Source organism: Condylura cristata, unplaced genomic scaffold, assembly GCF_000260355.1.
Source record: "Condylura cristata isolate star-nosed mole 26May11 unplaced genomic scaffold, ConCri1.0 scaffold00025, whole genome shotgun sequence".
NCBI classification, from domain to species: domain Eukaryota; kingdom Metazoa; phylum Chordata; class Mammalia; order Eulipotyphla; family Talpidae; genus Condylura; species Condylura cristata.
The window spans coordinates 28,424,178-28,434,416 of record NW_004567126.1 but is presented as its reverse complement, the minus strand read 5'-3'; the positions used below and the strand labels follow the sequence as shown (position 1 = coordinate 28,434,416).

The window sequence follows — 10,239 nt, the reverse complement described above, 5'->3', positions numbered from 1 at the left end:
CGGGGCCCCCTGCCCGGCGCTCGCCCAGCCGGCTCACGCTCAGCACAGACTCGCCGCCCCCGTGGGCCAGGATGGCCTCCTTGTCCTTGCGGCGGGCCAGCTCACGTCGCTCTCGGAGTCCCACGTACCAGCCCACGCTGAAGCCGGACACCACGGCGCCCACCACGAAGGCCGCCACCGACGACGTCACCAGCAGGTTCACAGACACCAGCCCGGCACGCTCCTCGGACAGGCTGGCCCGCAGGAGTCCTGGGGGCAGGCGCGCTGAGGGCCGGCAGGGGCGTCCCACCCGCGCCCCGGGGCCCTGCTGAGGTCTGTCTCACGCGTGCGCTTCCTTTCAGGCCCTGTCTCCGGCCTCCACCCCTTAAAGCCTGCGTCTGCCCTGTGAGTCTGTCACCTTGGGGCTTCACCTCTTGGCATCGGTCTATCCTCTCAGCTTGTCTGTCTCTCGTTCTCTCTCCCCCTTCACTGCCTGCCTGGCAGTTCTCTCTGCCCCTGGGTCTGCGGTCTTCTCTGTCCAGCTGGTATTTCCCTTTCAATGCCCATCGGTCCGCCTGTCTGTCCTCTCAGAGCCCACCCATCGTCTCTGGTCTCTCTGTCCCCTGGGGTCTGTCTGTCCTTCTATATAGAAATGGAACCCCTGCCTGCCCTTCCAAAGCTTGGGTGGAAGCCAACCCCCCCCCCCCGCCCTGGGCAAGGTCGGCAAAGGTCATGAGAGGCCTGGAGGTCCAGCATGGGGCCTCCAGGCCCCTTCCCTGCCCTGTCTTACCTGTGCAGTCCCCTAAGCCTGAGGTGCTGGCCCCGGACACATCCTGTTCAAAGGAGGCTCTGACAGGGAAGAGAGGCAATGCGTAGAGACCCTCTTACAGAGCTGGGGGTGGGGCTCCCACCCCCTGGGTCACCCCTCCCCCAACCTTCCTCTCCCAGTACCTGGTGCCAGGGCTGAGGAAGATGCAGGAGCCGTCGGGGGTCCACCCGCAGTAGGGGTCCTGGCTGCCAATACAGTTCCTAAGGTAGACGGGGCCCGACATGTGGGTTAATCAGTCGCCCACAGTGCCCAGCAGTCAACCCCTGAGTCCTCACAAGTCTTTGTAGTGGGGCTGCTCACCGCTTCCCCCGCCACCCCCTTTACAGGAAAGGAAGCAGCCCGCTGGAGAGTTCACTTTCACCCAAAGTCAGAGCCGGATGGGACCGGGCAGCCTTGCGTGGGATCATCAGCGCTTTGACGGCAGCCGCGGGCAAGGGGTCTCACACTGACCCCAGAGGTGCCAACATTTCATCTGCTTCTGCTCTGTTTCCCACCCATTTTGGAGGCCGGGAAACTGCTACCTTCTAGTCTCCCCCCTGCTCTTAACGGCACACAGACCCTGCCTTGCCCTGCACAGTCCTATAAGGGTTCCCGCCCAAGTCCTCCCCACAGCCGCAAGTGCTGCATGACCTGCCCTGTCCCCTCCCTGTCCACACCTCTCCTCTAACTCCCCCTGCCCCGCTCCAGCTATATGGGCCTCCTCGCTGTTCCCCCAGCACGCCAGGCACGATCCTGCCCCAGGACCTTTGCACATGATATGTCCTCTGCCCAGCTCATTATTCAATAAGTCAGGATGACGCTGGGCCCTGGACTTCAATTTGGCTTTCTTTCCCTGTTCATCTCCCCTCCACCCCTTTTCTTGCCCCCCGCAGCTGGGCTCGGAGTGGGTGGGGAGCACTTACTTCATGCACCCCGAGTACTGCTGGCAGCGGGCCACTGGCACGCGCACCACGCAGCGGGGAAAGGCCGCCAGAAGGCCACCTGAGGCCGTGTCCAGCTCCAGGCTCAGCAGCCTCTGCCCTGTCTCATCGTCGCTAGGCCGTCCACACCTGGCGGTGAGCAGGCTGGTGAGACTCAAAGGGGACATTCCACCTCCCTGCCCGCCTGCCCCGCCCCTGGCCCCTGCCTGGCCCCACCTGTCTGGCCGGTAGGTCTCGAACTCCTCCAGGAAGACGCTGGGTCCCCCAGTGCCCAGGGCGCTGGCATTGGGCCAGACGAGAAACTTGAGGACGGTGCCTGCCTCCGACCCCAGGAACACCACTGTCTGGTTGCCCCAGGGGCCGGCGCCCGCGTCCACAGCCACTCTCGTCAGCTGGTGCCTAGGCCGGGACGGGGTGAGGGTCAGGCTGGCCCCGGAGCCCCCAGAGTCACCCAGACCACGCAGAGGCACCATCCATGCCGGCATGGTGCACTCACGGAGAGAGACAGAGCCTCAACGGACCCCCGCCAGGCCCGCGCCTGTCTCTCCCTCCGCCCCAGCTGAGTCAGCCCCGTTCTGCTCCTCTGGGTGTCCACCTCACTTCTCTTTCCCCTCCCCGCTCTGCCTCCCTCTCTCTCTGCACGGCCCTCTCTGCTCTGCATCTTTCTCCCGCTGGGTGTCTCTCCCAGTTTCCGTCTCTTTGGGAAGCCCTGGGTTGTTCTGAGCGTCTGCGCAGCGTCCCGGCCCACCACCCGCGGGCACCCACCGCATCAAGGTCCGCACGATCCAGGGCGCGTGGCCCAGCGACGGCACCGCCTCGTCCATCAGGGGGTGGGTCTTGACGAAGTTGAGGATCTCGTCGGGGAAGGCGCTGGAGGTATTGTACGGCATGCCAGGCGCCGCACAGCAACCCGGCCTGGTGGGGGCGGGGCGGGCGGTCAGGCAGCCTCGGGGCTCCTGCTTCTCCAGGGATCCACTGCCCTGCCCAAAGGGCCTCAGTTTCCCCAACTGCCTTGGGTCCAGCTCAGCTCCGTGATGGCTAAGTAGCCACCTGGGGTCCCCGAGGCCCCGCCCGAGGGTGAGCACCCACTTCCGGACGGGAGGCTCTCACCGGGGCCGCGGAACCTGATCCTCTGGCACGGGCGTCCAGATGGACTCCGGGGACTTCTGCTCACGGAAACGGCCTTCGAACACAGCAGCCACCTGTGTCATGTCAAAGGCGCAGACGGCCGAGCCAGGGATGCTGGGGGCGGGGGGCGGCAGATGACAGGGAAGGGTGAGCCTGGCTGGGTGTCCCCCAGCAACAGCCGCAGGATGTTCAGACCCCCGAGCCGGAGCTGCTGCCCCCCCATTCTGTCACGCCAGCTCTCTCGGGGCCGCAGTCCAGCTCCTCCGGGCCACCCTGTAGGCCCAGGGGCCCACTGTCACTTGCCGGGACACTGGGCCACCTAGGTGTCACTCTCGCCCTCTTTCAACCCGTTCCCTGGGGACTTCGACAGAGCTGCAAATCTGACCTGTCCCCTCTTGCTTCTCAAGCTCCCATGGCTCCCTAGAAGTCTCAGGATAAAGTCCGGGCTCGGCCTCGTCGCCTGGCCCCTCTCTGCCCTCACTTCCGCTCTCTCCCCACTCTCTCCACTCTAGCCATGAGTCTCCTCATTGTCTAAATGTATCAAGCTCGCCGTAGCCTCAGGGCCTCTGCACACGCTGTTTCTGAAACTGGACCACTCTCCTGTGCGCCTTCACACGCATCAAAGCCTCGTTGCAATGTCCCCCACCCGGGAAGCCTTCTCTGACCTCCAGGCAGAGCCGTGGCTATTTCCCCATCTGCCAGTTCTGACCAAAGGACTTTAGAGGGCCACTGTCTGCTTATGTCCCACCCTGTCCTACATCTGAGGCCATCTTAGGGTCAGTTTCCAGAAATAGGTGATAAGTGGATGCGAGGCCTCTCCAACCACGGCCACCCAATGCTTGCAATTTGCTCCCGTCAGTGCCTGCTTACCTGTTGCTGGGGGTAGAGAAGACAGCAAGGACCACAGGCCGCCCCCCCAGGCTGACCACGCCCGTGACGGCCTGCAGCACGTTGAAGTAGAAGTGGGAGTCCCCGGGCACAGAGCAGTTGAGCCTCGCCTTCAGGAAGGAGGTCCACTGTTTCTCCAGCACGCGAGGGGAGCCGCCCACGTCATTCTTGCACACCCGGGCCACGCGGGACACCACCACCTGCGCACGACAGCAGGCAGGTGGGCGCTGGCCCCGGGGCCCAGGAAGGCCTGCCTCGCAGGCCAGTATGTAGACTGGTTCTGGCTCACTCCCACCACGCCACGCCTCCCTGGGCACCGGATTCCCCAGCAGAAATGTGGACAATATGGTGCCTGCAGCAAGGAGACCGTCACAGTCACGGTCACTCTAGAGGTAAATGGCTCTCTGTGTACTTGGCTGTCACAACACCTTGAACTGAAGGGAGGATGAATGAATGATAGGTGGGTGGACAGAGGAATGAATACGTGCTGGATAAGTGCACCCGTAGCTGGACGGGCGGAGGGATGGCGGATGGGTGAATAAATGAATGAAGGTAAAGCTGCGTGGAGGCTGAGTAGACAGGCAGAAGGAGACGGCTGAGTAGTGGTTAGTGGACCTGCGCATGGATAAACGGCTGACCGGGACAGATGAACAACTTACGAAAGGGAGGTGATTCTATGATCAGAGGGGGGCAGGTAGACGGGGAAGTGCATGGCAGATGGGTGAGCTGGTCAGTGAATGGTTAGGCAATGAGTGACTGAAATGAGCTAACAAGTGCATGAGTGGGAGATGGTGGACAGACATCCAGGTGCTGGAAGGGCTGGGGACGGGCGAGTGGAAGGATGGGCGGAGCGGCTGGGTGGCAAGTGGGTGGCGGAGCTGGGGAGACTGATAAAGGAGTCGACAGAAGCCTGGATGGCTGACGAGCAGGAAGGGGTGAGAGCGCGGCTGTCAGGGCAGTGAGCGGGCAGGGGAGTGGACAGCAGATGAAGGACAGACAACTGGATGGTGGCTGGACGGGCAGACGGCAGCAGCACAGCACTGGACCCAGGGGTAGAGTTGAGCTTAGGCCTGTGGGATTCTTCCAGCCTTAGGCCCGGGCCTGGCTGAAGGGGAGGGCCTTGCGCGTTCATGGGTTCACCTCTGCCAGCCACTAGCCACAATCAGGGCCTTTCCGCTTCATGCTCACTGCACAGGGTTCTGGGGTAGGGCAGGGGACAGGCCCCATAGGGCTCTGGGGTAGGGCAGGGGACAGGCCCCACAGGGCTCTGAGGTAGGGCAGGGGACAGGCCCCACAGGGCTCTGGGGTAGGGCAGGGGACAGGCCCCACAGGGCTCTGGGGTAGGGCAGGGGACAGGCCCTTACCTTCTCCAGGTAGTTAAACTCCATGGCGAGCTCCCGGAAGAAGAAGTAGACGTGGCTGCCCCATTCTACCGCGTGGATAAAGTAGGGTTCTGTAGGAGGGGGGGGGGGTCAGAACCCAGCCCCTGACGTGGGGCTGGAACACAGTCTGGGTGGCTTTTTAATGGGGGGGGTGGTATACTGATTGATTGACCAGACAAAATAAAACACACTCAATGTTGTTGAGTTTTTAAATTTTTGGTGGAGGCAGAAGTGTCAAAAGCCTAAATCAACTCAAATACAGCAACACCCACTATCCTCGTTGAAAGGCTGAGTCCCTGCTATACCCCACTTCGGATTTCTTTTTTTTAAGATTTGTTTATTCATGCAGACAGAACTGGGGTGCAGGCCAGAAGGGCAGGGGCGGTGAGAGGCTTCACCAGAGATACAGTGGGGAGCAGAACAGGCAGATAGACGAAGTCCACTGCTGAGGGGAGCAGCGGGCGGGTCAGGAGAGGTCTGCCGCACCAGGCGGTCACCTCCAGGGCGGGGATCGAACTCACACTGGAGCAGCTACGGCCGGCTTGCAGCGCTGCGTCCTAATGTGCGTGATGGGCCACCAGGGAGGCCCCACTTCAAATTTCCAAGCCACCCATCTCCCGCAGGTTCTACATTAGATCCAATTTATGTCTTTCCTCTAGCTGCATTATCAAAGAGGGCAATGGGCTTCCTGGTGGGATGGACCTCCTGCCTGCCCGGGACTCCTTCTGGCGGGGGGATGCGATGAATGCCAGCCCTGCCAGCCCACCGTACCTTTGAACCACTTGGAGTCATGTTTCACGGTGCGCAGGGTGGGCCGGTCTCCGAGGCTGCGGTAGATGACTGCATCGATGGCTAGGAAGTCAGTAACAGTGGCCGTGAAGAGCATCCCATCTGGGGTCCGTGAGGGGAGGCAGGTGAGAGGTTAGGCAGTGACGGCTAAAGGCCAGCTGGGGCAGGACTCCACTTTCCAAGGCAGCTCTGAGCCTGAGTCAGTTCCTGTCTCTCGGCTGAGTGCTGGCCCGGCCTGAACCCCCAGCCCAGGCCGAGCCGCAGCCCCACGGAAGCCAGATCCTGGGGTGAGAGACTGCCTGTTTCACAGCTGCATGATCTCCCTGCTGTTTTCAAAATGACCCCAACTCAAGAGCGGAAAATGCGATGCGTTGCTCAGGGTTGGGGCCCCAGCAGATGGTCAGCTTTGGGGGACACTCACCAGAGAAGAGGGCGACATTTGCATGTTTGGGGTCGTACGGGCAGCGGGCCATGCCACTGATGTTCTCCCCGAGGGGCTGCAGCGTGTCTATCTGCAGGGGAGACAGAGTCTAGTAACAGAGGTCCTGCTCACGCCTGGTACCCCTGGCTCCCCCACACCCCATCTCCCAGGGGAACCCTTCCTCTTCTGGGAAGCTGTGGGGCTTGGTTTCCTGATCTGTGAATGGGTCTAAGAGTCAATCCTAGTTATAACTGGGTCACAGCTTATGTAATTCCAGCTTCCCTGGCCCCTCTGCAGTGTCCTCTTGGGCCTGGGATAGGAGGCAGGGCGGGCATGCCCAGCCAGGCTTCCTGGAAAACACAGCGTTCTGGGGGGACCTTAGGGAAGGGGGGGGCCAGGGCAAAGGCCAGAGGCTGGCCTGGGCCAGGCAGGGCTGCTGGCGGGCGGAAACTCACACTGTAGTTGGCGCACACAGGGTTGAAGGCGTTGGAACCACACACGAACAGCGTGGATTCATCTCGAAGTAAGAGCACCTTTACGAAGTTCCGACACTCGCCCTAGGTGGGCCAGGGAGAAGGGGCGTGGTCACACGCGGGGCGTGGCCATGTCGGTGGGCTGTGATAGGGCGCGGTGCGGGTGGAAGGCGGAGCCAGGGCAGGTAGGCGGTCTTGGGGGAGGGGCCAGAGTGTGGGCGTGGCCAGGGCTGGGGCCTCTGTTCGAGGTCAGGCCCTGGCAGAGGCCAAAATAGGAGCGGGCTGGAGGCGTGGCCACGACTAGGGGCGGGAAACACGCCTTCTCAGTGGTCGCTAGGGTGGGACTAGCCAAGGCCAGGGCTGGGTGCGGGGCCGCTCACCTCCTGCTTGCCTTTCATCCTGCACACGTTGATGTCGCTGGGGTTGGAGCGCCAGGTGAGTTTCTGAGGACAGAGGGAGCTGGTGAGGGAAGCAGGGTCCCGACAGACCCAGAAACCTCCAGCCCGCAGAGCAGACCCACCTTGCGCCCTAACACCGAGTTAGGTCCCCTTGAGCCTTGGCCCTCCCCGCCCACCTGCACCCCTGCTCACCCGCTGGTAACGCAGCTCTGAAGACGTGGGGGGCTCCAGCTCCACCCGGTACAGGTTGTCCCTGGGGGAGGGATGCAGTTAGTGAGACTGGGGGGCCTCCACCCCGCCACCCTTCGTCCTCCAGGCAGGAGAGTGGTGTCCAACAGCCAACAGCAGACCGCCGCCGCCCTGGAGTCCCCACCACACTGAGCTCCCTCCCTCACCTGCTTCCTCACACCTGGAATGGCCTGCAGCTGCTAGTCCAGCCACACACCCCAACTCCACCCCGTGCCACACGCCCACGGCCCCAGGGCCTGCTGTGACCGCCCAGCGCCTTTACAGCTCCTCCCGGTCTCCCCAAGACCTATCTCCTCCCTATCATACTGCAGAAACTGCCCTGGTCAAGGGCATTGGATCCTTCACCTGGTCAAGGCCAGAGGCCACTTCCCTGGCCTCCCCCTTCCCGTCAGGGCCTGACCCAACTGGTCCCCTTTCCTCCCGGGAACTCCTCGGGATCCCCCCTCCGAGTTGCTTGGCTTCCCTCCCCTTCTCGGGGCCTCCTTGGCCTCTTCTCCGCCACTCGCATCCCTTCTAGGGCATCTAACCCCACATCCACCCTGACCACCTCTGCCTGCAGTCCCGTTTCCAGTCGGGGCCTCCCCAAGTCCCAGACTCCAGGTCCGGCTGCCTTCTGTGTCTCCACGCGGGAGACTCGGGCGGCTCATACTCCGCAGGGCCGAGCTGCCCCAGCCCTTCCCCACCTGCCTCTCAGCAGGGGCAGCTTCGTCCTTCCATGGGAACAGGCCAACACCTGGAAGCCTTCCCAACTCCCTGTCCCCCCACATCAGTCATGCTATCAACTCTGCCTTTGATGCCTATAAGAACCACCCACGTGTCACTGTTCCACGTCTTCCACGTCTAGCCTCCTTTATGACCCACTTGAACCAGGTCCTCTCCTCCATCCCCTCCGGCTCCACCCTCAGCCCCACAGCCTGTCCTTTCAGCAACCACCAGAGGGGGCCGGTGATCAAAGGACTCAAGTCAGAGCCCTCCTTTGCCCCCATCCCTCTGGGGCTCTCACTCGGGTGGGGGTAAAAGCTCAAGACCTCTCCATACCCACTAGGCCCTGTCTGCCTCCCCCAGGTTCCCCACGGCTGGCTCCTCATCATTCGGGCCTCAACTCAAACGCCACCTCCTGAGAGAAGCCCCAGGGTGCCGCTTGGGCATCCTCTGTAGACGCCCACTGGGTTTGACCAAACAGCTGTCCCCACCTGCCAACGCACCCACACAGCGGGCTCTACGCTCCTACCACACCCCACTTTCAGAACCCTCAAAAGTCCCAACCTGCGACACCCGGCGCCATGAGCTAACGTTCTGAACATTCCTGCTCCTTACCCAGCACAGCCTGCGCAATCCCGCGTACCTGTCCCCGATGAACAGTGTCCTGTTGACCCTCAGGACCCGCTGGATGTTGAGGTCATCGGGGCCCTCTGCAGGGGCCAGGCGTCCTGCTCCGCTCCCCACGAACACGGGATAGTGGCTCAGGTCTAGAGGAGGGGGAGGGAAGGGTGTGATCCAGGGTGGGGGTGAGCACAGGCCCTGGGGGGAGGAAAGCAGCAGACCCAGCTGGGGCACCAGGCCCTCCCTGGCCAGCCCCACCCCCACCCCCCGGGGACCCCCACTTACAGTCCTTGGGGGCCACACTGAGCGGTGGTAGCTCCTCAGGGAAGAGACCATGGGCGCCCCCCAGTAGCAGCAGCAGGCGCAGTAGAGCCAGGCGGGGAAGGGGCGCTCTCGGGGTCCGCATGGCGAGGTTGGGGCGAAGGCAGGTGACACCTGAAAACGAGGTGCCCAGGTGCCAGGAGGTGAGCAGGGAGGCTGCAGTACCGCCACTCGCCGGTAGAGGACAGGCGAGCCGCGGCAATCTAGACCAATTCCCAGAAAATTCCCCTTTGGGATAATAATAAAAAATTACAATAATCATGGCGATAACGACAATAATAGCAGCACTTATTTAATTATCAGTACAACTTTCTGACACGTTAGTGAAATCTCAGGAAACGAATTCTAACAAAAATTAATAATAATGAGAATATTAATAGATACAGCACCTCAAAAACATTTTAAAATTCAATCTCAAAAGTATAGTTACAAATTCTTAGAATTAAAGCAAAAATCTTAAAATTAAAGACTCAAAAAAAATCCGAAGGCTCTTGGAATTTCATAAATCACAGCCTGGGAACTGCAGTATTTTAGAATTGCTGGATATTCTAGCTGGCCAGGGGCCCCAGCTGTCCCAGTAAATCTGACTTCCTTCCCCAGCCCAGCCTTTCTACCCTCCGCAGGGAGACCCCTGTGACAGGCACCCCGCTCCAGGGGGTCTGTGTCCCCCTTTGGGGGGACAAGATAATGTGAGAACCTTCCAGAGGTGTGGAGCTGAGTCTCCCAGTGAGCTGGTTGGTGGGAACATGACACAGCTCACCCTCTGGCACCAGCCCTGCACGCCCCTTCCAGAAGGGGTACAGTCCATGTCCTGGAGGCCCTGAATAAGAAACCAGGGGGCCTCGTTTTTTTGGGCAATCCCCGTGCCTCAGTTCCCCTGCCTGAGCAGCAGGGACATGGCCAGTCCCTGCCGTGGCCTCCCAGCTCTGGGGTTCTAGGCCCTGGAAGTGAAGGTGATGCGGGAACTTTGGCCCTGGAGTGCTCTGAGGCTTCAGGACCAGAAAACAGGAAGGTCTTGCGTGGCCCAGAGGCTTCCGCTCCATGACCCGAGCTTCCAGGATTTGTGACTCAGCGGATGCCGGGATCCTATGTGTGTGGGGTCAAGGCCCAGTTTCCTTAAGGGTTTCCTTCCCTGGCTC

General features: G+C 61.5%; 1 protein-coding gene across 1 annotated transcript in view; it reads right to left on the bottom strand.

The window, feature by feature from the left end:
* The window catches only part of SEMA6B (sema domain, transmembrane domain (TM), and cytoplasmic domain, (semaphorin) 6B), a 10,841-nt gene extending 1,631 nt beyond the window's left edge, over positions 1–9,210 (bottom strand). The window contains exons 1-16 of the mRNA XM_012729505.1: positions 9,065–9,210; positions 8,802–8,925; positions 7,400–7,460; positions 7,190–7,252; positions 6,792–6,893; positions 6,337–6,427; positions 5,898–6,017; positions 5,109–5,197; positions 3,727–3,944; positions 2,839–2,970; positions 2,494–2,643; positions 1,945–2,127; positions 1,711–1,857; positions 931–1,008; positions 770–828; positions 1–249 (exon numbers count right to left, since the gene is read on the bottom strand). Of these exons, the coding sequence (XP_012584959.1) occupies positions 1–249; positions 770–828; positions 931–1,008; positions 1,711–1,857; positions 1,945–2,127; positions 2,494–2,643; positions 2,839–2,970; positions 3,727–3,944; positions 5,109–5,197; positions 5,898–6,017; positions 6,337–6,427; positions 6,792–6,893; positions 7,190–7,252; positions 7,400–7,460; positions 8,802–8,925; positions 9,065–9,185 (1,987 nt within the window). The 5' untranslated portion in view covers positions 9,186–9,210. The remainder of the gene's footprint in view (positions 250–769; positions 829–930; positions 1,009–1,710; positions 1,858–1,944; positions 2,128–2,493; positions 2,644–2,838; positions 2,971–3,726; positions 3,945–5,108; positions 5,198–5,897; positions 6,018–6,336; positions 6,428–6,791; positions 6,894–7,189; positions 7,253–7,399; positions 7,461–8,801; positions 8,926–9,064) is intronic.
* Positions 9,211–10,239: the final 1,029 nt, after the last annotated feature.